Genomic DNA, 27,445 nt, shown 5'->3' with positions numbered 1-27,445 from the left:
ATAAAAAAACAGATTTATAGAGGAGCAATTAAAATTTCCTAGGAATTGTTGACCAAGTTGAAATAAAACAAATAAATGAGGAGTTCCTTGTGGGTCGAGGATCTAGTATTATCACTGCAATGGCTTGGGCTGTTGCTGTCATGCTGGTTTGATCCCTGACCTGGGAACTTGATATGCGGCAGGTATAGCCAAAGAAAAAGTAGTAAATGAGAAGTCCTAGACTTAGTTTCAAAAATAAAAATAAACAAATAGAATGAAGTTCAACTTGCTTGAAAGAAAAAGGTCTGCAGGCGTCTATCAGTGACAGATGGAGTATGAGCACATGGCCTGATGCGGGTGCCACAACACTCCTGTCCAAGACTTAAGGAGAAAGTCCTCAACAAAGGGGCCCAATCGTTGTCAACAGCCCAGAGTTCTCCACACTACGCATCACACTGGGACACCAACCAACACAAGTGCGGTCAATGTCAGGTGACCAGTATGGGAAAATATCTATCACAAGTCTTTGGAAAGAAGAGATGAAGACACGGGGTGTGCATGCAGTTAGGACAGACTGTCCAACTTTCCAGGCATGCATAAAGGCAGAGAGAATTATGAATATTATAAAGAATAGTAATTTTCAAAACCAGACCTCTTGCATCCCTAGAGAGGTAAAAGGGAAGGAGGAACAGGAGTTAATAATTGCAAAGAAGGAGCTGTCACTTACCTTTTGATTGCAAATTAAGAGTACAGTTGCCCACGGCCAGGAGGGGATTCAGATCTGAATCTAGATGTCTGCTCACTATGTGGCCCCCTAAAGACTTTAAAAAATAATGGGTTATTTTCACCCCAGCTGTGTAATTATACAGATATACAAATCAAGCAAGGCTTTGGAGAACAATTCTCTTCATCTGTTCCAAAAAAATGAAAATGTCATGCTTTCTGAGGGACAGTCATTCATGGGACACACACTAGATTTTACTGTCATCAAATACATACAGACATGTTCCTGATCTGGGCTCCAGCCAGAGTTCCCAAATGCTTCCAGAGAGCGTGGAATGTCTGGGTCTTCTCCTCTGGGAGCTTCTGGACCACGTTAGCCAGGATGTCCTTCACCTGAGCCAGGCTGAGGGCGGCACCTAAAGTCAGCCCTGAAAGGAAATCATTTTTAAATAACGCAGTGTGTTCACTGCTGTCCTGGAAATATCTGTTAGATTTTAGACTACAGATGTGGGATCTTTATGCTGGACACCTACCCTGCTTACTGGTGGTCATGGTGGTGATGGACGTGGTGGTGGTGATAGTGGTGGGTGTGGTGGTGATAGTGATAATGGAGGTGTTAACTGTGATCGTCATGGTGGTGGTGGCGACAGTGGTGGCGGTAGTGGTGATGGAGGTAGGTGTTTAGTGTGATTGTCATGATGGTGGCGACAGTGGTGGTGATGGAGGTGGTGGTGGTGATGGTGGTGGTGATAGTGGTAATGGAGGTAGGTGTTTAGTGTGATGGTGGAGACAGTGGTGGTGATGGTGGTGATGGAGGTGCTGGTGGTGATGGAGGTGGTGGTGGTGATGGTGGTGGTGATAGTGGTAATGGAGGTAGGTGTTTAGTGTGATGGTGGAGACAGTGGTGGTGACAGTGGTGGTGATGGAGGTGCTGGTGGTGATGGTGGTGATGGAGGTGATAACTGTGATCGTAAGGATGCTGGTTAAGGAGGTGATGGTGGGGGTGATCATGATAGAGGTGATGGAGGCTAAATTTTTTGAACACTTACCCTGTCAGGCACTATGCAGAATGCTTCCCAAAGTCTTCTTGAATTCTAAGAAAGCTTAGAAATATTAATAGCCCCATACAAACAGAGATTCAGTTAAGTAATGTGATTAAGCTCTTCCAGCTCATCATACATGACACAATCAAGAACTGGACTCCAGAGCCAGACTCCTAACCCACGTTTCATCAGTTTTCATCATTGTCATTAAATCATTTTCCTTTATTGAAATGGGAAAGCCCGTTTGTAAGCTGCTTAACACATAAACTTGCTTTGGTTCCTCCTGTGCTTCTGGAGGGCAAAGACTCTCCTCTTTATCTTTTACCAGCACTTGGCAAGGGACCCTTCATTGAAGAGTTGTTACATTTCCCTGCCACGGCAGACTAAAAGTTCTTCAGTGAAAATCTGACAATGCAGACAGTTAGTATCTTGTATAATCATAGAAAATTCTTCCCTGAGCCTCCTCCAGAGTGTCATCACCTTATAAGAAGGAAATCTCTCTGTGTATTACAATCAGGAATAATTCTTTTTCTGCTTGTCAGCTGAACAAAGCAAATAAACTGATTAATGCATTTCAACTAAGAAAAACAGGGAATTCAAGAACTCACCATTATCTGTATAGTTTACAATACTCATTTCTTCAATGCTGTCAGGAGATATTACAACTGGGTGAAAGATGCCTTTAAATTTCACGTCAGGCCCTAGAGGATAAGAAAAAAATATATACAGACTAGGATAAAGGGGAGCTAACTACCTTTTACGTTTTGAAATTGTGATTAGCACAGATGTCTTTATAAACATATAAAAATGACATATCTTTCTACTGGTTCGTTCAGGGACAAATCACATACACAGAGACTGCATCAGCCTTAAAACCTGGCTGACACATCCAAGACCACTGATGGTGTCCTCAATATCCTCCTTGGGGAAACTCTAGGAAATGCCTCAAAGATTAGGCAGTTAAACTGGGTTTACAATGGACACAACAGAGAGACCCCATGACTGCAGGTTAAGAAAACTTATTATGCCCTTTGAGACACCACTGAGAGAGGAAACAGCAATTTCAAACACAAGCCCCAAATTAGTCTCTACATGGAAAGACAGGACTGTCATGGTCCATGCTGTCATTGTCGCCGCTGCTCCTGCTATGTGATGGAGCAGCCAAATAAGGTTGTGAGAGGCAACTCTGCGCCCCGCTCCAGTTAAGGCAATAGGAGTTCACTATATAATTAGTGCACATTGTGAGAGGCTCTTGAGCAATGCTGGGGAAGTTAAGTGTAAATGATTTACAATGTTATTTCATACTGTTTTCCCAAGGAAAACATTATATGTGCACATATAATGAGGATGTTATATTCTCCCCAAAGCTGTCTTCCTCAGTTTCCTCACAAGAAGCCCCTGGTGTTCTACATACCCACAGAGGTGTTCCCCATGACAACAGGGGCCTGGGGATATTTGACTTTGGCTTCTAGAAGTTCCTTCAGGGTCACTGGGGAAATCCATGTCATCCTATCACCACCAAAAATCCTGGTCCTTTGTGGTTGTTTCTCAGCCATTGTCTATTAAAAAAGCAATAGAGATTCAAGATCATCTTGTGATAACATAGCTACCTGTTTCTGCTCTATTTTTTTTTTCTTTTTTAGGGCTGTGCTTGAGGCATATGGAAGTTCCCAGGCTAGGATTCGAATTGGAACTGCAGCTGCCAGCCTATACCACAGCTTCAGCAACGCCAGATCCAAGCCGCACCTGTGACCTACACCACAGCTCAAGGCAATGCCAGATCCTTAACCCACTGATCGAGGCCAGGGATCAAACCCGTATCCTCATGGATACTAGCTGGGTTCATAACTTGCTGAGCCACAACAGGAACTTCTCTGCTCTATTTTTTATAAGAAGAGAGAAAAGAAGTAGAGATCATGTTTAAAAATAAAATACAAGTGACTTAAAAGTAGAGCTTTACCAGGAATTAGAATACAGGATAAAAACACAACAATATTGTACTCCTTCTGGAGGCTATTCCAATCCATCTCCCTTTGGTGCTTTTCTACCTCAAAGGAATCTATTTCAATGTTTAAAAATACTTTAACATGTTTACTTTTATCAAAACATTTTATGGAAGAATAAAATGGCAAAATTGGAAGTATAAAACATGTCTAAATCTACACATGTTGTGATGTCATTTCAGTACATTTTTTAGAGATACTGTCTGTTGCTTTATTTAACCATCCCCTGGTGGTGACCATACATTCTCTCCCCCATCTCTTCTTCAGTTGCCATCCTCTTTGGACCTTGGGCTGAGAATGGCAGGTGGATATTACCTATTCACCAAACCGCTTTCAAGAAGATCCATAAGCAAATAGCCTTCCTGATGTTTCACCATGAATCCTTCTACAATGAGCTCGACCTTGCCTTACTTACCACTAGCTCAGGAGGAAATATCAATTCCTGAGTTGGATCCAATGGCAGAAACTCCTCTTCTGAAAAGAGTTTGTGATTTGTCTTAAAAAGAGAAAGCAGCAGAAGTTATTTTCATCAGGAAATTCTACCTACTGTTCTACCTACTGTATCTCCTTTGTGAATAAAGTCTGAAGAAGATAGACATGGCACAGACAGATAAAAAAAAAAAAAAAACAACCCTGCTGGTCAGCCATGGTACCTGGGTGCTCAGCCAAGGGCTCTAACACAGACCGGGTCACTAGCAACTCAATGTAGATGCTGGTGGGCATCCACAGCCCTTAGGTCTGGCACATGCTCTTTGGAGCAGGGAAGCAGAAGAGGCAGCAGTGCCAGACACAGCTGAGAACCAGAACCTCTCCCTGAATTGCCACTTGTATTGTCACTCCCTGCTCTTCCATTTCCCTGACATCTCCACTTGAAAAAAAGACTCAAGGTTTGAATCTGAGCAGAGTCACCAAAAAAAAAAAAAAAAAAAAAAAAGACTTGAAGAAGGCTTTTTTTTTGTTTGTTTGTTTTTGTTTTTGTTTTCTAGGGCTGCTCCCTCAGCATATGGAGGTTCCCAGGCTAGGGGTCCAATCAGAACTGTAGCTGCCGGCCTACACCAGAGCCACAGCAACTCGGGATCCGAGCCACATCTGTGACCCACACCACGGTTCACAGCAATGCCAGATCCTTAACCCACTGAGTAAGGCCAGGGATTGAACCCACAACCTCATGGTTCCTAGTTGGATTCCTTAACCACTGAGCCATGACAGGAACTCCAAGAAGGCTTTTTTTTTTAAAAAAAAAAACTAAGAAATATTAAGAGATCAATGTGTTTTCCTTCCTATGGATTGTTATACTTGACTAACAGTAATGTCTGGAGCGAAGGATGAAGTTTTTAGGATAGATTTTTTTGTTTTTTGATTGAGATGGAATGAGAGTGAGAGAGGGCATGTATGGACACACCTCAAATTAGTCAACCTGAGCAGCCATTTATTCTTCCTAAAAGTAAGTTAGTTTCTACTCATGTCCTAAGAACACCTTATAAAAAATTTACACTTCACTGACCTCATTTCCTTCCTCAAATTCTGGTAATCCATTTATTCCTTGATCCAAACAGCAAACCTCATTTTCTTTACCTTGACAGCAGCCAGAAGTCTAGCGAGTTGGAAAAAAAAAACACAAAAAAACACCTAGAATATATTGTTGATGCCACTGAAAAGTATTTTTTCAGCTTTACTGAGGCATAATTAACAAATAAAATTGTATATATTTAAAGTGTACCACATGACTATTTGAGGTATCTATATTTTGGTAAGTGATTACCATAGCCAGGCCAATGAACACATCCATCACTTCACATGGTTACCATTTGTGTTTGTGTGTGTGTGTGTGTGTGTGTATGTGCGTGTTGAGAACAATTAAGATCTACTCTCTTAGTCAGTACACAAGTACACAACACAGTATTAATAACTATAGTCACTATGCTATAAAGACCTTATAACAAAGCCTGACAAATAGCAATAAATATTAGCAATGATTCACTGTTAACATTAATACTGTTTAACACTTTATGAAAAATAAATACTAACAAGTATTATTATTATCATCACTCTTTTCTTACTTATGATGTACTGCTTTCATAATTTAATTTCCACAAGGCCATCTCATGTCCGTCATTCCAAGGCTGTTCATCTATTCACTCAACCAACACTGATTGAGCTCCTACTTAATTGGTGCTCGGTGACCAGCCCTGGTGATGCACAACCTCTACTGTCAGGGAGATCACCTTCTGATGAAGAGATGGAAGAGCACATGGGCTATTACATCACCATGTGTCCAACGCTGATAGGAGCATGTTCAGAGGGCTGCAGGAGCACCATGGCAGGGTACCAGTGACAGACAAATGGGGCAGGAAAGACCCGTTGGAACAATGACCCACACCAATGGCAAAGTGCTCAGATGCTCATTACATGGCTACCGTGGCAAGCTCAGAGAATGAGTGTAGGTGCCCTGTCCAAGATCAAATAACAAACAGCAATTACAGACCTTGCAATAAGAAGTAGCTTTGTATAGTAATAATGGGCTATTCTCCTAATCACACCTGTCAACCCCTACTGTTTGGTTTCATTAGAGAAAAAATATTCTCAATAATGTATTCCTATCTACTCACTTTACAGAAAGTCTTGCATGCATCAATTATGGGCCTGTATCCAGTGCAACGGCACAGGTTACCTGAAGGGGAAAAACCGAGCTCCGTTAATTAAGAAACCTAGAGAGAGGCACAGTCCAGCAAATGCATGGTGGAAATAAGGACCCCCATCTAAGACAGAAGCACTGCTTGATATTTCAGTTCATCAGATCTACAAAGTCAGATTTTTTTTGTCAGCAATGTGGGATATTTGGTGGATAGTCTTGAGCTAGAGTCTAACAACTCAGCTATTAGTACTTTCTATCTGCAAAGAGTTATAATATCCTCTGCTTGTGATATGTGTTCAGAACACAATGAATCATACCCAAAAGTCTTGGTCTACAGGCACATTTCAAAACTCAGTTTCACAATCTAAATGCCCATCAACAGATGATTGTATTAAGAAGATATTATACACACACACACACACACACACACACACACACACACATATATATATGGATTATAAAAAGAATGAAATACTGGAGTTCCCGTCGTGGCGCAGTGGTTAACGAATCCGACTAGGAACCATGAGGTTGCGGGTTCGGTCCCTGCCCTTGCTCAGTGGGTTAACAATCCGGCGTTGCCGTGAGCTGTGGTGTAGGTTGCAGACGCGGCTCGGATCCCGCGTTGCTGTGGCTCTGGCGTAGACCAGTGGCTACAGCTCCGATTCAACCCCTAGCCTGGGAACCTCCATATGCCGCGGGAGTGGCCCAAGAAATAGCAACAACAACAACAACAACAACAATAACAACAACAACAACAAAAGACAAAAAAAAAAGAATGAAATACTGCCATTTGCAGCAATGAGGATGGACCTAGAGAATATTTTTCACAGAACTAAAACAAAATATTTTAAAGTTTGTTTTGAAGCACAAAAACACCCAGAATAGCCAAAGCCATCCTGAGAAAGAAAAATGGAGCTGGAAGAATCAGGCTCCCTGACTTCAGACTATACTACAAAGCTACTGTCATCAAAACCACAGGGTACTGGCACAAAGACAGAAATATAGATCACTGGAACAGGATAGAAAGCACAGAATTAAACTCACACACCTACAGCCAACTAATCTATGACAAAGGACCAAAAACATACAATGGAGAAAAGGCAGCCTCTTCAATAAGTGGTGCTGGGAAAACTGGAGAGCCACATGTAAGAGAATGAAATTAGAACACTTCCTAACACCATACACAAAAATAAACTCAAAATGGATTAAAGACCTAAATATAAGACCAGATACTATAAAACTCTGAGGAAAACATAGGCCAAACACTCTCTGGCATAAATGACAGCAACATCTTCTCAGATCCACCTCCTAGGTTAATGACCATAAAAACAAAAATAAACAAATGGGACATAATTAAAATTAAAAGTTTCTTTTCTGAGGAGATGTTCATTTGTGCTGGATGGACTTGGAGAAAAGACTTGTGGCTGCCTGATGGGAGGGGGAGGGAGTGGGAGGGATCGGGAGCTTGGGCTCATCAGACACAACTTAGAATAGATTTACAAGGAGATCCTGCTGAGTAGCATTGAGAACTTTGTCTAGATACTCATGTTGCAACAGAACAAAGGGTGGGGGAAAAATGTAATTGTAATGTATACATGTAAGGATAACTTGATCCCCTTGCTGTACAGTGGGAAAATAAAAAAAAAATTAAAAGTTTCTGCACAGCAATGGAAACCCTAAACAAGCTGAAAAGACAACCCACATAATGGGAGAAAATATTTGCAAATGAAGCGACTGACAAGGGATTAATCTCCAAAATTTATGAACACATTCTGTAACTCAATACCAAAAAAAAGAAAAACCCCATCAAAAAATGGACATAAGATCTAAACAGACAATTCTCCAGAGAAGACATACAGATGGCCAAAAAACCACATGAAAAGATATTCAACATCACTCATTATTAGAAAAATACAAATCAAAACCACTATGAGGTACCACCATACACTGGCCAGAATGGCCATCATCAAAAAGTCTACAAACAATAAGTGCTGGAGAGGGTGTGGAGAAAAGGGAACCCTATTACACAATTGGTGGGAATGTAAATTGGTGCAACCACTGTGGAAAGCAGTATGGAGATTCCTCAGAAAACTAAAAATAGAATTACTATTTGATCCAGCAATCCCACTCCTGGGCATCTATCCTGAGAACACCATGACTCAAAAAGACACATGTACTCAAATGTTCACTGCAGCACTATATACAAAAGCTAAGACATGTTCATCGACAGAGGAGTGGATAAAGAAGATATAATATTCCATTGGTACATATACACAATGGACCTAGAAATTATCATGCTAAGTGAAGTCAGTCAGACAGTGAGATACCAATTATCAAATGCTATCACTTACATGTGGAATCTAAAATAACGACACAGTGAACTTGTTTGCAGAACAGATACTGACTCATAGACTTTGAAAAACTTATGGTTTCCAAATGAGACAGGTTGGGGAATGGGGGATGCACTGAGGGTTTGGGATGGAAATTCTCTAAAATTGGGTTGTGATGATTGTTGTACAACTATAAATGTAATAAAATTCATTGAGTAATTAAAAAAATTAATTACTAAACAGAACATTAAAACAATGATCAAACAACAAACTCAGCTTCACCATCTAAACGCCCATCAACAAATGATTGTATTAAGAAGATATGATATGTATACATATATAAATGGATTATAAAAAGAATGAAATACTGCCATTTGAAGCAAAGAGGATGGAACTACAGAATATCATGCTTAGTGACATGAGTTAGACAAAGGCAAATATCAGATGATATCACTTATATGTTCAATCTAAAAAATAATACAAAGGAACATACATACAAAACAGAGCCACACTCATGGACACAGAAAACAAACTTGCAGGTACCATAGAGGAGAATTAAGCAGAAGGGACAAATTAGGAGAGGGACATTAACAGATACAAACTATTATATATAAAATAGATAAGCAATAAGGATTTACTGTATAACATAGGGAATTTTACCCATTATTTTGTAATAACCTGTGATGGAATATAATCTGCAAAAATACTTAATCACTATGCTATACCTGAAACGAACATAATATTGTAAATCACCTATACTTCAATAAAAAAGCTGACTTTCAATATGCAGTAAAAGACCATATAAATAAAGCTAAATTTTGATATTAAAAAAAAGACCTAAACTTCAGTTGATAGTAAGGTCAAAGGTATTATATAGCAGCAAATGTAATGTGTAAACTTTGGAAGCAATTGGGCAAAAAATCTATTTACAATAAGTCATCAGGCCAGTGTTTCTCCATCATGGTCCATATCCTCCATTTGCCTCCAATTCCCAAATCTGGCATCTTTTTATAAAAACAAAGCCACTGAAGCAAGATCTCTGGCATTAGATCCCAGGAAACCTCATTCTCTATAAACTCACCATGCAAGTCTTAAGCACCCTAAAATTTGAGTACCCCTTGTCACTTGTTCACATCATAAACAGCTACAAGATCAAATGCATAAGACTTCAGAGAAATCAGGCAGAAGACAATTTATGTCTTATGCATCTTCCCTTTCTATTTCTGTTTAGTCCTGTCTTCTCTCCAACACTTTAGCAGGGGAATTGAACACATGAGCTTTAGGCTGATATTCTCCAGCAGAGAAAAAAGGTTCCTGGGAGACAGGAGCCAAAGACAAGTAGAGCCATGGAGAGTTTCACCAGAAGGAGAACTTGGGAGGCTCTTATTCTTTAGAATTGTTTGGAGTCTTGTTAATGAAGACCTCCTCCAACACCCTCCACATACACGGAGCTCCTGAACTTGATAAACTAGCTCCAGGTAAAGGCAGTTCTTTGAAATAAGCATCACTAGGAGGTGTCAGTCTCTTGGATTGCATCTTGTATTCATCAAGAGCCCCCTGATATTTAGTGTGGCCCAGACGACACCCATCCAATAGGGGAGAGCAGCATGTGGAGACAACTAGACTCTTTCGCAAGGTCAATGGATACACTGGCTTTGTAATTATTATTGAAATAAGCAAACAATAAAAAATGGGAGGAGACTCTCATAGACTAAGAGAGACAAGAAATAGGTGAGCCAAGCGCAATACGTGGCCCTTGTTTGAATCCTTATATGAACAAACTAACTCCCCGACTTATTGGTGGTATAACTTTGGATAAATTACTCTCTCTAAACCTCTGCTTCTCCCTATATGAGATGGGAATAATAATAATAATAATGCCTATCTTGTAAAGGTATTATAAAGAGTAAATGAGGTAACATTTATGTAGCGTTTAATGCGGTGTGTGGCACATGCTAAGTGTGTAATATTAGCTATCACCACCACCACCGTCATCATTTAAAAATAAAAGCACACACACATAGAACCTACCACCAAGGGCTTCAGTTAATTGACTGAGGGTGGGCTCGGGGTGGTTCCTCAGCAGCGTGTAGATGGACATCACCATCCCAGGGGTGCAGAAGCCACATTGCGTGCCGTGACACTTGGCAATCCTCTCCTGGGAGCACAGAAATGTTAAAATGCAGAATCTTGGGCTTGGCCTACTGAATCAGAACAAGATCCCTGCAAGATCTGTATTCACATTAAAGTTGGAGAAGGGAGTTTCTGCCATGGCATAGTGGATTAAGGATCTGGCATTGCTGCAGCTATGGCCGGCCCGGGAACTTCCGTATTCCCCAAATACAGATGAAAAAAAAAAAAAAAGTTGGAGAAGAGTTCCCAGAAAATCCTTCTCATCCTCGGCATCTCCCTTTCTTGGGCTGGGGTGGCCACGATTACTGGTCCTCACCTGCGTTTGCGCTTCATTGAAAGTTCTCAGCCTTAAGAATCACTAGAGGGGCTTTCCAATTTCCAAGGTTCAAGGAGCAACCCAGACCAACCGACTGAGATCTCTGGGGGTGGGGCAAGACATCTACTTTTTTAAGATTCCCAGGGGTTTCGGTTTGTAGTCCAGCATGGGAATCACTGAGATAAAGGTTCCTCCCTGAAATCCTTCAAAGAAATGAACTGAATTATATTCAAATTGAGGAAGGGAGTTCCCGTCGTGGCGCAGTGGTTAAGGAATCCGACTAGGAACCATGAGGTTGCGGGTTCGATCCCTGCCCTTGCTCAGTGGGTTAACAATCTGGCATTGCCGTGAGCTGTGGTGTGGGTCACAGACGCGGCTCGGATCCTGCGTTGCTGTGGCTCTGGCGTAGGCTGGTGGCTACAGCTCTGATTCGACCCCTAGCCTGGGAACTTCCATATGCCGCGGGAGCGGCCCAAGAAACAGCAAAAAGACAAAACAAACAAACAAACAAACAAAAACCGAAAACAAATTGAGGAAGAAAAAAAAAAACAAAAAACTTCAAATATTTTCCAAGTGCCTTTGTCTGCCTACTATTGCCCTAACACTTTGGCACACAGGAATTTGCTTACAAAGTGCCATCATTTATCCAAAAAACAATCAAGGAAACACTGCTTTGATTTCTCTAAATCTCCAGCCCCCTCCCTGACTCCCAGTCTGTTATCTTTGGAATCTAAGTTGAAACGTGATAAAAACAAGTAGCAACAGCATTTTTCTAGGCAATGTATAAATAATGGAAAGATTCAGGAGTTGGAGGTATCCTTTCACTTGAGGGAAAGTTCTAGCAAGGTGCCTCTTAGGAGAAAAGCCTCAAAATTCACTGACAATTCCTATTATATATCTTCCAAAGAAGCCCTAAATTCAACAAATCTTCTTGGTAGCAAGTGTTTTTTTGTTAGTTTGTTTTGTTATTTTTTTTGCTTTTTAGGGCATCAAATGGAGGTTCCCAGGCTAGGAGTCGAATCGGAGCCGTAGCTGCCAGCCTATATCACAGCCACAACAACGCCAGATCCAAGCCTTGTCTGCAACCTACACCACAGCTCACGGCAACACTGGATCCTTAACCCACTGAGCGAGGCCAGGGATTGAACCCAAAACCTCATGGTTCCTAGTTGGATTCGTTGACACTGCACCACGATGGGAACTCCCAGAGGGTTTTTTTTTTTCAGCTTTAAAATCATGTTTTTCCCCTCTCCATAGGAAACAACCCAACAAGACTACATTCCCCAGTGCACATGGCTCTTGTTTCTTTATAAGTCTGGAAGATGTAAAATGGACAGGCCCCATCTAATTAGAATACAGAAGACAAAGCCCGTGATGCCAGGGTTTTCTTTAACAAGAGCAAGTCCTCTAATCTTTAAAAAGTATTTTTCCAAGAAGTCAGTCACACCCACATGCCCCAGGTTTCACTCCTGGCCCCCAGCTTGGTGTCAGCTGTTGGCTGTGACCAAGCAGCAGGGCAGCCTGCTCTGCAGGATTAATTTCAGGGACTCGCCATGTCATTAATGGTTTTCAAACCACAGAAACCCTATGAAGAAGAGGCACACGCTCACCTGAACAGGATGAATCCTGGTCCTGGTGCTTCCTATGCCTTCTACTGTGGTGACAGCAGCACCATACAGGGAACAGATGGGAATCAGACAGGCGTTAGCCGGATAATGTCTCCGGAACAAAAAAGAGAAGCACAAATGACATTGTATTCAGTGGGAAAGGGGACCAGGCATTCACCGAGCACCTCCAACATGGCAGGTTTGGTATAATGTCCCAGGTTTTGCACATACAGTTTGTCCTTAGCCCATGGCCATTTTGTAGAAGACTCTGAGGGTCAGAGTGATTAGCTCAGGATCAGAGCTGGAGTGTCAGAGGGGATGCATATTATGCCTTCTAAATCTAATTCCAGAACAGTTTTCACCAACGTTGCTTTTTTTCTTTTGAATGACAGCTGGCATTCTCCACTCTGGTCACATGTAAAAAGCACCTAGGGCAAATTCTAACTTCGAAGAAGATGCTGGGTTAGGGGTTGGTCGGGCGATAAAGTTAATCTGATATTGTGCCTCAGAAGAAATAGGGTGTGGGACACACTGCTAGGAAATGTCTAACTCAAAGTGCCACCTAAAACGTTCACCAAACAAAACTACAGACAGCTAATAAATACATGAAACAAATGTTCAACCTCAAAACCAATTAAACAATTTTCAAATTAAGCAATGAGAAACCATTTTTTATTAAGGAAAATGACAAAGATTTTAAAAATTCTAATGTGTATTCTTAGCAAAGGTTTGGGAAAAAGCAATTCATAAACTGCTGATAAGAATGTAAACTGATAGAGTTCTTCTGAGAGACAGTTTGCTGGAAGGTATAAAAACTTAAAAGATGCACTCACTCTTTTACTCTGCAACGCTTCCTCTATGGATCTATCATAAACAGTCAGAAACACACACACACACACACACACACGAGTGCTCACTGAGGCATTGGTTATAATAATAAAAAGTGAAAAATAATTTTTTTTTTTTTTTTTGCTTTTTAGGGCTGCACCCACAGCATACGGATGTCCCCAGGCTAGGTAGGGGTCGAACTGGAGCTACAGCTGCTGGCCTACGCCACAGCCACAACAACGCCAGATCCGAGCAGCATCTGCGACCTACACTACAACTCACAGCAATGCCAGATCCTTAACCCACTGAGCGAGGCCAGGGATGGAACCCACAACCTCATGGTTCCTAGTCAGATTTGTTTCTGCTGGGCCACAACGCAAACTCTGATGAAAAATAGTCTAAGTGATTCCTATTTGGTGATGGGTTTTGGTACATCTGAACAAGGGACCATATAGAGCCATTAAAATTATATGTATTATTTTGAAAAGATATTCATCAGAAGTTCAGCAAAAAATAGAGGTTTCTAAACTGATAAATGCAGTATGCTTCTATAAGTATACACACGGAAGGAAATTATTCGTTTATAATCACGTGTAAATATTTAATGAGTGCTTACTATGTGTCTGGCAGAGTTCTAGGCACTAGGATTCATTGGTGAATAAGACAGATAAAATCCCTGCCCTCGTCCTGTCGTGGCTGAGTGGTTAACGAATCCGACTAGGAACCATGAGGTTTCGGGTTCGATCCCTGGCCTTGCTCAGTGGGTTAAGGATCCAGCAGCGTTGCCATGAGCTGTGGTGTAGGTCGCAGACACAGCTTGGATCCCGTGTTGCTGTGGCTGTTGCATAGGCTGGTGGCTATAGCTCCGATTTGACCCCTGGCCTGGGAACTTCCATATGCCTCGGGATCGGCCCTAGAAAAGGCAAAAAGACAAAAAAAAAAAAAAAAAAATCCCTGCCCCTGTAGAGAGTACATTCTAGATGAAGGAAGACAGACAATACATATGTACATGGACAATGCATGCATTTTACACACACACACACACACATAGATGGTGAGAAGTGCTATGAATACATGAATATAGGCTAAGGGACTAGGGAGCTGCAGAGGTGAGATGAGGCATTGCTATGGAGGCAGTGATCAGGGAGTGCAGAGAATGGAACATTTCTGCTGGAAGCTGAATGATGTGAAGCCCATCACTGTATTCCCCAGTGTCTACCACAGTTCCTCTCGCACAATCGGAGCTCCACGCATATTTACGAAAGGAAGGAATAAAACAGTCAAAGCTACAAAAATTCAACCACATCTGGACCTTGCAGCAAGGTACCTTATCCTCTTGGTAATGGGGTTATATCGTGATATCATCACCGTGCAGGCACCACAGCCTCCCCCTCCACAGCCATATTTAGTTCCTGTGAGTCGGACTGGAAAAAGCAGCGTTAAGGATAATGTGTTTTCCATAATTCTCTTTGTAAAACAGCTCAGAGACAACACCATCAAAGATTCTTCATGTGTAGTTAAGTTTGATACTTATTTACCAAATAATGTATGTTCATCTCAGCTGGTATTATTTATAATCTTGTACATTTTTTCAAAAATTTTTATTTGTTTATTAATTTCCTGGCCACACCACAGGCATGAGGAAGTTCCCGGGCCAGGGATTGAACCTGCACCACAGCAGTGACCTGAGCCACTGCAGTGACAATGCAAGATCCTTAATCTGCTGAGCCATATGGAAACTCCTATGATCTTGAATTCTTGTGTTATATCTAGTCCCCCCCCCCTTTTTTTTAAAATGAGACCTCAGATTGCCAAAAAGAGGGCCAAACTTAAAAGGAAGAGTCTATACACATAAGGCCTTGAGTATTTGGATGTGTGAGTACACTGAATGTCTGTTCTTATCCTCATCTCTGTCTTTGGTGACATACAAAACAAAATGTCAAAATGGTAAATAATTCTTAGAATATTTGTGTCTTATCCTCCATGTTTGCTATATTTCTCTGCTTCTCAGTGGCAGAAGCTGCTAGTTCTTTCCCGATATTTTTTTCTCTCATTCTTCCTTGGTAAAAGAAACCCCAATTTTTTAGCTACACACATGGTTGCCCAGAATAAAAAAAAATACATTTTCCCAGCCTCCTCTGAAGCTGGGTGGGGTCATTTACTAACAATGTTGGTGAAGGGGATGGAGCATAAATATTGTGTATGGCTTCCAGGAGGACAATGTCCTCGAAGGGAAAGGGGTGCCTCCCCCATATCCCTTACTTCTCCCTCCTTGCCTGCATCACATCCATTCAGATGTGATGGCTGGACCTCAGTGAGTTATCACTGACTTGAAGAGAAAGCTTCCTGCTCAGAAAGGTAAAGCAGTAAGATATAAGGAGCTTGTCCCTGATGATACTGTGACACTGCTTTGCTAGCCTGGATCTACCTACCTTTGGGATTCCTTTATCTGAGCACAACAGCCAAGAGAAGGTGCCTCAGAGACTTTCTTCAATATAGAGGGTAAGTGACCAAGAGACCAGATGCTGCCCTTTGGTGTTTATCGCCCCAGATTTCACCAAGGCTGCTTCCCACCAATGGCTCAGTGCTATGGAAGGATATGGGATCCCTGTCAACCATCCTCGGTGGCTTTGATGAATGAGACTCAGACTGCACAGCAGACGGAGACCTTCCACCCGGCCCTCTCTCCCTTTCTTCCTTACAGTCTGATAGCTCCCTAAGCCTTTCCTGGTTGCCTCCCTATTTTATGCAGGCATTTTTCCTAATAAAATCCTTGCATATTTAATCTTTTTTTTTTTTTTGCTTCTGCTTCCCAGAGAGCCTGAAATAACACAATGAAAAAGTGAAAAAAAGAAAAACCCTCTATCTTGTTTACTACTATTTACTGACACTCACAAGTAAACCAAATTTTAAATATTACATTGGTCCCATGAATAACCAGGAAATTGGTATTCATTGCTTTTATGTCCTAAGATCTTGAATGACTTCCAGAAGATGGCTATTGATATTTTTTTGAGTTGTGTGCTCTTTGAGGAAATTTAACTATCTCCAAGGGAAAAAATGTACAAATTCGCACTGTCACACAGTTTTGCATATAACGTAGTGGGGTCCACAGGCCTCTGGAAACGCACTGGAGTTTGTGCACAGCAGGATAAGAATCTATTCCTTAGATGATTTTTATTTAGAAAGTTTTCCCAAAGTAACTTTTTCAGATTTAATTTACCCACTGTTCTTTCACTTTCATTTCAGGAGATTTCAGTGATCTCTTTTCTAGTAGGCATGATGATTAGACTCTGAAGATAGAATATCAACATTGTGATTCTTAAATATATGTATTTTTAAGGCCGCACCTGTGACATATGGAAGTTCCCAGGCTAGTGGTTGAATCAGAGCTGCAGCTGCTGACCTATGCCACAGCCACAGCAACACTGGATCCAAGCCACATCTGTGACCTACAGAGGAGCCTGCAGCAACAATGGATCCTTGACCCACTGAGTGAGACCAGGGATTGAACCTGCATCCTCAAGGACACCATGTTGGGTTCTTAACCCACTGGGCCACAACAGGAACTCCATGACTCTTAATTCTAAGGGATGCTTAATTAAGCCATTTAAGCATCCATTGCTTTAATTCCCATTGCTAACTTCTCCGTTTTATGCAATATATTTTAGTGACAAAAGGGAAATTAGAAAGAACTTGGCTCTCTGATAGGTACAAATGTGCACTGCCTACAAAACTCAGATGCAGGACTTTCTCAAAGATGAACTTATGATATCATGAACTTTGATAAAATCATAGTAGGGAATATGACTGCGTGTGGCTCTAAAAAGATATGCGAAATATCACTTGATGAAGATATCAGGGTTACACCACAGGGTTACAGTCTGATAGCTCCCTAAGCCTTTCCTGGTTATGTATATATCAGGGTTATATACAACCTGTATATGTATATATCAGGGTTATATACAACCTGTATATGTATATATCAGGGTTATATACATATACACACACATACAAACTCAAAGCAGAAAAAAGGATACGCTTCTTCCTCAAATATGGTAACAGCATTGTTTCAGGATTGACATTTTTTTCTATCACCTGTGCCAAAAGAAAATAAGAGTTTAACACAAAAATTGAGAGAGTTAGTATAATATTTACACTGGTGGGCTGATGCTAAAGTCATGAAAATGCAGGTTAACTCTTCTACTTATATTTTCAACTGGATGAAACACTGGTGATATACATGTGTGATACACAAATCACCTCTCTTTTAAGTGTAAAGTGCAAATCTTGAGCTCCATCATTGCTTTGCCACTGTCCTTGGTCCTGAATCTTCACTGCTCTCTAAGGCAAAGGTTGTTTCTACTAACAGGAACACTAGTGACTCCTGTCCAACCTCACCAAGAAAGTCTGAAGCAAATGAGGGAAAAGGTATTGGTAGAACTGAATATGCAGAAAGGGGGATAGAGAGAGAGAGGTGTGGGGAAATCTTTTAGAGTAGAATAGCCTCTGAATACTGTAAACCAGCTACAATGAAAAAAATAAAAATCATTATATAAAAAAAAAAGAAAAAAGAAAAGAAAATCATGGACTTGGAGAATAGACTTGTGGTTGCCAAGGGGGAGGGGGAGGGAGTGGGATGGATTGGGAACTTGGGGTTAATAGATGCAGACTATTGCCTTTGGAGGATAGGCAATGAGATCCTGCTGTATAGCACTGGGAACTATGTCTGGTCACTTATGATGGAGCATGATAATGTGAGAAAAAAGAATCTATACATGTATGTGTGACTGGGTCACCTTGCTGTACAGTAGAAAATTGACAGAACACTGTAATCCAGCTATAATGAAAAAAATAAAAATTGTTATAAAAAAAAGAGTAGCCTCTGAGAAATAGTTTTTTTTTAAAGACTTGTTTATTACGTTTAAAGAATTACTGTTTCCAGAAAGATCACAACCAACCAAGGTTCCCAAATCAAAGAAACAAAGGGAAAGAAAAAAATGTGTATGCCAGTACTACAAAGATGTGCAAGAAAGGACATACTTAAGAAGCAAGTTTATGCGGGCAGCCTAGCTGTATGGCAGTGAGAAGAGCAGCACCCAGTGGATGGCATAATTGATATGCCGCGATGGGTTACGGTTTCCAAAGTGACAATGTTTTCTCTTTTTCGATTACAAATTTGGGTTCTTTTAGATTCACAAATAGAAGTATGATTTGCTTCAAGATTTCGGGACTGCAGTTCATCTTTCACCATGTTCTAATTTTCCCTTCAGAAAAGTGGGTGAGGAGGGGACATGTGCTCATTCTATAGATGCCTCGTCACCCTCCATTCTAAGTGGCCTTAGGCGGGACAAAGTGAGGCATGTGCCAATTACCAAGGTCAGATCCTTGCCCTGGAGGAATCTGTAATATAATAAGAGAGAAATGATTGTATGTGTGTGCACTCACATGCACATGTGCTCATGCAAGAAAACTGTGGAGCGCCCCCAGGCATTGCCAACTTAATTGGCACTCAAATAGGACTCCGTGTTTTATGTCCCAGACTTACTTCTTCCTTTTTTTCCCCTAACTTGTTTAATAGCCTCACCATCTGCTAGGTCACCTAAGCTTAAAAACTCAAGCTATTTTCAATGTTTTCCCTTCCTTCAATCCACCACAATCAGTGTCACCAAGTTCTGCCATTTACACTTCCAAAACAATTCCCTGAAAATCTTGTACTTCTACTGTCACTACCTGAAATTCACCCTTAATCACCTCCGGCCTGAACAATGATAACAGCCGCCTAACAAGTCTCCTGCCCCCTTGCACGGCAGAGGCAATGCCACCCTCGATAGCACTACTGAAGTGACCTCTCTAAAATCCAAGTCTGATCATCTCGGGTATCTGCCTAAATCCAACACTGGTTCCTGCCTGCCAAACTGCAGTGCTGGGAGTTCCTGAATCACTCAGGGTGCTTGTTAAAATGAAACCCTTATCGAATCAGCATTTTTGGGAGAGGGAGCCAGAAAATATGTGTCTTTAATGAGGACCCTGCATGGTCACAGGTGAGCGTATATTCAAGAACTCTAAAATACAATAAGAAAGGCAGAATTCTTGGCATAGCCTATAAGGCCTCTTTGATAAGCTTTCCATCATCTGCCATTTAGCCCATGTCTCTTGAACTCTGGTCACAAGGGAGAACTGGCCAGTCTCAGCTGTGCAGGGACTTTTACCCTTCACTGTATTTGCTTATAGGATTCCTTCTGTCCTCAAAGTCCTCCTTCTCTTCTTCACTTGGCAGTATTCCGTATGCCATTCAAGGCCCCGCTCAAAGGTTCCCTGCTGTCGGGGTACTGCCATCTAATATGCACTTCCCACACTCTGCTCCAAGTAGCCGGCCTCCTCTGAGCTCCCACAGCCAATGTCCACACATCTTTCACAGAGCCTTTTACTCTGCAGCATTTCTATTTGTATAAGCCTTTAGTTTTTCTTTTGCGGCCATTCCCATGGTTTGCGGAAGTGTCCAGGCCAGGGATTGAGCCTGCGCCCCAGCAGTGACCCAAACCACAGCAGTGACAGCACAGATCCTTTACTGCTGAGCCACCAGGGAATTCCTGTATGAGCCTTCCTTGAGTCCAAGCGAAACGACCTTCCATTATTCTTTAGATCAAAACACTGAGCGAGGTGCTGGGGATAAACCATACAGACATAATAAACGGTAATTTGAATGAATAACTTGCTATGTATCATTTGTTATGAGAACACTAAGGAGGGAGAGATGATATCTCCCCAACTTGGACTTAGGAACAGAAGAAAGAAAAACAGAGCAGCACCAATAATTTTTGCAAAGTCTGTTGGTTGTCCATTCCAGCACGCTTTCTCCCTTTCTTTCTTCCTACTGCCTGGAATAAAGATGAAATGGCTAGAATGCCAGCAGCTATTTTAGACCATAAGGCAACACATTAATGGCAACAGAGGAAAAAGAGAGAAGGAACTTGGGTCTCAGATGATACTATGCAGCTTCTGGACCAGCCCTGCAATGTCTCTTCCCAGATATCCCTTATGTAAAAGTAAAAAACAAACAAAAAAAAAAGTTCAGGATCTTTTCTGAACTACTTAGTTTTGAGTTTGTGCCATTTGCAACTGAAACGAATCCAAATTCATACATATGATAGTGAATCCACAGAAGCCCCATTTTAATGGACAGACAGAAACTGGGTAATAAAAAAGAGCATTTTAGGCTTGAGAGATATTTGTATATTTTGGGAAGGAATTAATGGAGAAGCAGGCTTTGCTGGTTTGGGTATTTGTTCCAGGAAATGTCTCAAGAATCTGGCTCAAAGTGCCATCAGCTAGAAATGTGTTTATTTTTCCTGATCTGGTGGATGGCATGTTTGGAGGAGGGAAGTGGGGTCAAGGACCCAGCATGCACAGCGCCCTGGCAGGTCTTAGAAAGAAACAGAGAGGTCAGGACTCAGAAGGTGGCTGGGGGGATGGGAGGCAGGGTGGGGGAGGGGTTGAGGAACAGAGCTATTCTCACTGATGGCTGGCAGGGATGATGCCAGCTCTCAGCTCAGGGTCACGGCTTGCTCCCATCTCAGGAAAGCCTTGGGTGTTGCAAGCATAGAGTGTGTCCTTCTGGATCTCCGCTAGCCCTTGGGGAGATATCAAGTTCACAGTACATGAGGTTCAGATATTGCTTTTCTTTGCACAGGGGGCCTTGCCAGACACAAGACAGAGGCAGAAAGAAAAAAGGGAAAGATTAGGAGGAGAGAGGGCTGAACGCATGGAAAAAGGGGATACGCTGGGAGGAAGAAGATGGGAGAAAGAGGTAGGTAGGTACTGGGGGGCCTGGTGTGGAGAGAATACCCCCAGCAGCCTTTGAACAGGGAAAGGGGCCTGAGGGGACAACTGGTGAGGGTGCTTCTGCCTGAGCTTTAGGTTGTTTTGAAATTCTTTACAATTGTTGGTTCTTCCTGCCTAAGCCACCTCTCTGCCTCCAGTTTTCTCTGAATTATTATAGCCATCTCAGCAGCTCAGGAATTTCTTCTCTCAACCCTGTGAACCAAAAACCCCAGGAAATGCTGGCAATGGACACTCTCTCTAGATTCCGATACTAATAATAAAGCCCTGAATTCTATTGAGAAAATAAAGTGTAGTGACCACTTTTTAGTCCTCCTGACACTTCTGGGTTGGTTCTGGCTCTATCTACATGTAAAGCAGACCTGCCAGGGTGCTGCGCATGCTGGGTTAAATATCCTGTGATCATTTGGAAAGTGCACTGTAGAGACATTGATTTTGTTGTTGCAATTACCCTCTTAAAAGAAGCTCTGTCACCCTGTCCCTTCCCTGATCCGCCCTTCAAATTCTGTTAGGGGTGTGCTTTGGTCCTGGCAAGCAAGTCTGATTGCCACAGAGATAGAATTAGAATAAAAAGTCTCTGGTTCAGAGGGTGGGGGAGCTGTTGAGAAAAGTGACAGAAAAAAGCCACCGACAAAGAGGGGTCTTGAAGTCAGACATAACCTCTGGGATTAAAGCCTTGCCCTTGAGGAGTTCCCTGATGGCCTAGAAGTTCAGGATCTGGTGTTGTCACTGCTATGGCTTGGGTTCAATCTCTGGCCTAGAAACTTCCACATGCTGTGGAAATCTGAGTCCCCATCATGGTACAATGGAAACCAATCCAATTAGGAACCATGAGGTTGTAGGTTCGATCCCTGGCCTCGCTCAGTGGGTTAAGGATCTGTCGTTTCTGTGAGCTGTGGTGTAGATCGCAGACGCAGCTCAGATCCCAAGTTGCTGTGGCTGTGGTGTAGGCCGGCAGTGTAGCTCTGATTTGACCCCTAGACTGGGAACCTCCGTATGTCTCGGGTGTGGCCCTAAAAAACAAACAAAAAAATAAAGAAAAAATAAAGCAGATTTTCCAGCCTAGATGTTAACGATCATTTCCACACATCAAGTGCTTACTATGTGTCAAGCACCTTGCTGACCACTCTGCAGGGAGTTTAATCTTCACCCTAGTTCCATGAGAGAAGGTACAGTTATTAGTCCCATTTTGCAGAAGGGAAATCTGAGGCTCAGTGATATTATGCAACTTGCTTGAGGACCCAGAGCTGCTGAGAAGCAAAGCAGGCAGTACAAGACTCAAATGCATGGCTGACCAGTTCAAGGTCCACAGTTTTGATCTCCATGCCTCACTGCCTCATAGAATAACAGACTTCAGTTTCTGAGTTGTGTTAGAGAGTGGCATCTAGGGTATAATTTATTCACGGACTCCTCCTTCCTCAAACTTCGTGTTAACTGAGTCACCTGCCTTGGGGCACCAGGTGAAGCAAGTAAGATCACAGAAATCTCCCTGCAACTGGATTTCTGATGGCATGGCCTAAGCCCTTGCCCACTGATACCTTTTTGTGACTTGGGAGGATTCTGGGAAAAAAAAAAAAAGGCACAGATTACAGGCCAATCACATCACCCGGAGTCTCCAAATTGGCTTCAAAGTCTCCTTTCAAGGGGAAGTTTTGTTTGTTTGTTTGTTTTTGCCATGCCCACAGCATGTGGAAGTTTCTAGGCCAGAGATTGAACCCAAGCCATAGCAGTGACAACACCAGATCCTGAACTTCTAGGCCATCAGGGAACTCCTCAAGGGCAAGGCTTTAATCCCAGAGGTTATGTCTGACTTCAAGACCCCTCTTTGTCGGTGGCTTTTTTCTGTCACTTTTCTCAACAGCTCCCCCACCCTCTGAACCAGAGACTTTTTATTCTAATTCTATCTCTGTGGCAATCAGACTTGCTTGCCAGGACCAAAGCACACCCCTAACAGAATTTGAAGGGCGGATCAGGGAAGGGACAGGGTGACAGAGCTTCTTTTAAGAGGGTAATTGCAACAACAAAATCAATGTCTCTACAGTGCACTTTCCAAATGATCACAGGATATTTAACCTATTGGTAAAGTTTAAGATAGAACCAGTTTATTTGTTTAAAAAAAAAAGTCAAGAGATTGCAAAACATTGTTAACCCTTATGTTAAAAATTCCACTACACTGTGTTTGGAAGCAGGGGAGGGAAGGGGGTGGGGGGAGAAGCTAGACACCTCTTTCCTCCTTTAACTAAAACCCTTACCATCACCTCCAAAGCCATAGTCACCTGGCCTCTGGCCACTTCTCCAGCCCCACCAGCCTCCTCGCCATCCCCCGAGCAAGCAGAAATCCTCGTGTCTGAGGATCTTTGCACCTCTACTTCCCTCTGTCTGGAAGGCTTTTCACTCAGATGTCTGCTCCTCATTTCACACTGGTCACCACTCAAATGTCAGCCTCTCAGAGTCTTAAACACCCTTCCTGCCTGAAGCACCAGCTCCTGCCCACTCTCTGTGCCCTCACTCTGCTTTATTTTTCACCCAAGCACTTCTCACTGCCTGACGTTACACATTTCCAATTGTGTATATGCTTGTCACCTGTCTCCCCAGCACGATGTGATTGTCATTGTGGAGAAAGGTACTTTGTCATTTCTGAGCCCTCTGAAGGCACTGAAACACTGCCATGTAGGAAGCCCTTAAACAAATGGTTTAAAAACTCACTATTGCTGTGAAGTCAGTAGTATTATCTTCCTTTAACAGAGGAACTGAGGTGAGGTTAGGTTGTCTCCATAAGAGCTAGAGCTGGAATTGAATCCTTATTTGTCCAAGTAAAAAGCCCAGACTCGGAGTTCCCATCGTGGCTCAGTGGTTAACGAATCCGACTAGGAACCATGAGGTTGTGGGTTCGATCCCTGGCCTCGCTCAGTGGGTTAAGGATCTGGCATTGCCTGAGCTGTGGTATAAGCTGCAGACGCGGCTCGGATCCCGCGTTGCTGTGGCTGTGGTGTAGGCTGGTGGCTATAGCTCCGATTCGACTCCTAGCCTGGGAACCTCCATATGCCGAGGGAGCAGCCCTAGAAAAGGCAAAAAGACAAAACACAAAAACAAAAACAAAACAAAACAACAACCCCCCCCCAGACTTGTGTGTATTTACTGCACCATTCAGTTACACAAAAGAAGAAAAAAAAAAATGACATCATTCGATCACTTCACACACACACACCTGCCCCCATCATGGTTTCCCCTCACAGCAGACCTGTGTGCAGGTCCTAATAGCCCCCAACATAATTTAGGAAAAACAAGCTCATCTTATCTAGTGTGGAACGCAGGCAGCAAGAACAGAAGATTTTATGGGGCCTAGAACCTGCACAGTTTAGTTGTTTAAAAAAACAACATGAAATCCAAATCTGAAATTATGCTTCGGGCTTTCAAAGGAGCCTCACAAGCGAGCGGCCCTGATGCTTGACCTTCCTATGCTTCCCGGTGAGTCCCTGTGTCAGGCAGGGAAAGCCAGGCTATCCTTGACCCAGAAGTAGGAATCACAGGGCGCACTGAAGGTGCCTGCCTTGAATCACATGGTGCACTTGAAGCAGGAATCACAGAGCACGCTTGGAGGTGCAGCTATGACGGGCCCCTTGCTTGGCTGTCTGTGCTTAAAGAAACCCTTTCATGCTCCTGCCTCAGTTTCCTGCGTGCACAGTAGTATCCGTAGACTGGGACAACATTAAGAGTGAGCATTTCCAGGAGTTCCCGTCGTGGCGCAGTGGCTAACGAATCCGACTAGGAACCATGAGGTTGCGGGTTCGGTCCCTGCCCTTGCCCAGTGGGTTAACGATCCGGCGTTGCCGTGAGCTGTGGTGTAGGTTGCAGACGCGGCTCGGATCCCTCGTTGCTGTGGCTCTGGTGTAGGCCGGTGGCTGTAGCTCCAACCTCCATATGCCATGGGAGCGGCCCAAGAAATGGCAAAAAGACAAAAAGACAAAAAAAAAAAGAGTGAGCATTTCCATGGGGACATTTTAAAGGATTCCCTGGGGAGTTTTGCTGCCTCCAAACATCTGGCAATGCCTGGACTTGTCCCAGGGAATCTGTTGAGGGAGCCAAGCTTCTGAGAGGGCAGTTGCCAGGTCAGCAGTGGACCCAGTGATGAAACTTTGAATCCCCAGAGCGGAGTGTTGGTTCACGCTGCTAGGAACAAGCTGTGACTTCGCAAAAATTACAATTTCGTCACTTGAGAAACAATGGGAGTGAGTGGCCTCAATTAATTCATCTCTGTGGTCCTGTCCTTCTCCAAAACTTCTCTCTGCTCATCCAAACACACCCAAGCGAGCTGAGGCCCCCCTGAAAGACGTTCCCGTTTGTGGGTGGGTTGGAGGGAGGGAAGAGTTGGAAGTTCTGCCTCTGACTGCTAAGAACATCCCTTGCTATCACTGTTTATGGGGCGGCAAGGGGTTGGTAATCAGCCTGAGCGTCTCAGAAGGACAAGGAAAAGGAGCATTGGGAAGGAGGAGGCCCAAAGATCCAGGCAGTCCCTGAAAACGCATCCTTTCCCAGCAGAGGGCTGAGGTGGGGCGCAGGCCACCGCGTGCAACCCGGGCCCGACGCGTGCGCGGCGCTCCAGCTCCGGGGTCGGGGTCGTGGTGGGGGACGGTCGGGCCGGCCCTCGGGGGCGCTCACCTTGCGGCCGTTAACGTAGAACAGCAGCTCCGCCGCCCCGTCCATGCTGGCGGCCCGCGGGTCCCTGGGCGGGGGTTCGGGGTCGAGGGTCCCGAGGAGGAGTCGCCGGGTCGCAGAAGGCAGACGCGGACCCGGCGAGTGCGACGGGTCTGCAGGAGCCTGAAGTCCAGCCACCCCGAGGGAGAAGGTCCTAGGGAAGATCAGATCCAAAGGTCCGAGAGGCGCTGGCCAGGAAAACTCTCCCCGGATGTCGGATGTCTGGGCGTAACCGCCGCGCGCCCTCTGCCTGAGACCATTGGCTGAACCTTCACCCCTGGCCCGAGGCGCTTGGCGTCTGTGCCCCACTCTCCTGCCTTTTAGCAGGTACTGCGGGTCCTGTGACAGCTCTTTGTCGTCTTACAGCACCTTTATAGTGGCTTTGCGGCTAGATTTGAAGTCCGAGGACAGGAGTTCCTTTTGTACCTCTCCTCCCAGCACGCCTGCCGCAGCCCCAAATTCTTTATTTTTTTTTAATTTTTAAAAATTTTCCCAATACAATTTTTTTTTCTGCTGTACAGCATGGTGACCCAGTTACACATACACGTATACATTCTTTTTTCTCACATTATCATGCTCCATCATAAGTGACTAGACATAGTTCCCAGTGCCACACAGCTCGGTATTCTTAATACTCCTACCCAATCCCAGTCAAGCCAGCTTCGCGGGAAAGGAGCTAAATGATAAAAGATGGTGTTACAACTTCATGTCACAGTTTTAGAAATAGTTATTCCAGGTGTTGGTGTTGTTGGTGTTGTTTTTTACATCAAGAACTACCTTGACATAAACTTTAAAGTTTTATCATTATTCAGTTAATCGAGCAAATAACCACAAAGTTTATCCGATAAGAGTCAACAGTGCTGTGAAACAAACATTTAAAAAATAAATTTGGAAAATACTGAAAAGCATAAAGATAAAAATCACCTGTGCCCACAAACTTAGCATTTACCACTGGTAATTTTCTGGGTCTATCTTTATATTTTTGAAATCTTCACTATAACAACTTTAAAAAAAGATGGGATCCAACTCTTTTCTGGACTCCTCTCAACGTACGTAGAACATTTTCCCATCTCATTTCATTTATGTAGAGTTTGTTGTGAAAACCTCTAAAATTTGTAAAAAGAATACAAGTAGCCTCCCATACACCTGACTTGCTGAACTTTAAAAATGTTCAACATTTTGCCACACTCCCATATTTTTTTCTGGAGTATTTATTTAATTATTTTAAATTTTAAAAAATTTTTATTAAAGTGTAATTGATCTGCAATGTTGTGTTAATTTCTGCTGTACAGCAGAGTGACCCAGTCAAAT

General features: G+C 43.0%; 1 protein-coding gene across 1 annotated transcript in view; it reads right to left on the bottom strand.

Annotated features, from left to right (window-relative positions):
• The window catches only part of AOX1 (aldehyde oxidase 1), a 77,068-nt gene extending 50,671 nt beyond the window's left edge, over positions 1–26,397 (bottom strand). Inside the window, exons 1-12 of the mRNA XM_047773182.1 lie at positions 26,099–26,397; positions 17,638–17,695; positions 14,925–15,021; positions 12,773–12,881; positions 10,745–10,871; positions 6,358–6,419; positions 5,253–5,342; positions 4,164–4,244; positions 3,160–3,304; positions 2,354–2,446; positions 979–1,130; positions 707–800 (exon numbers count right to left, since the gene is read on the bottom strand). Of these exons, the coding sequence (XP_047629138.1) occupies positions 707–800; positions 979–1,130; positions 2,354–2,446; positions 3,160–3,304; positions 4,164–4,244; positions 5,253–5,342; positions 6,358–6,419; positions 10,745–10,871; positions 12,773–12,881; positions 14,925–15,021; positions 17,638–17,695; positions 26,099–26,143 (1,153 nt within the window). The 5' untranslated portion in view covers positions 26,144–26,397. The remainder of the gene's footprint in view (positions 1–706; positions 801–978; positions 1,131–2,353; positions 2,447–3,159; positions 3,305–4,163; positions 4,245–5,252; positions 5,343–6,357; positions 6,420–10,744; positions 10,872–12,772; positions 12,882–14,924; positions 15,022–17,637; positions 17,696–26,098) is intronic.
• Positions 26,398–27,445: the final 1,048 nt, after the last annotated feature.

The sequence above is a fragment of the Phacochoerus africanus genome, chromosome 3 (assembly GCF_016906955.1).
Source record: "Phacochoerus africanus isolate WHEZ1 chromosome 3, ROS_Pafr_v1, whole genome shotgun sequence".
Taxonomy (NCBI): domain Eukaryota; kingdom Metazoa; phylum Chordata; class Mammalia; order Artiodactyla; family Suidae; genus Phacochoerus; species Phacochoerus africanus.
The sequence above is the reverse complement of the archived record's forward strand: the minus strand, read 5'-3'. Positions and strand labels throughout refer to the sequence as shown.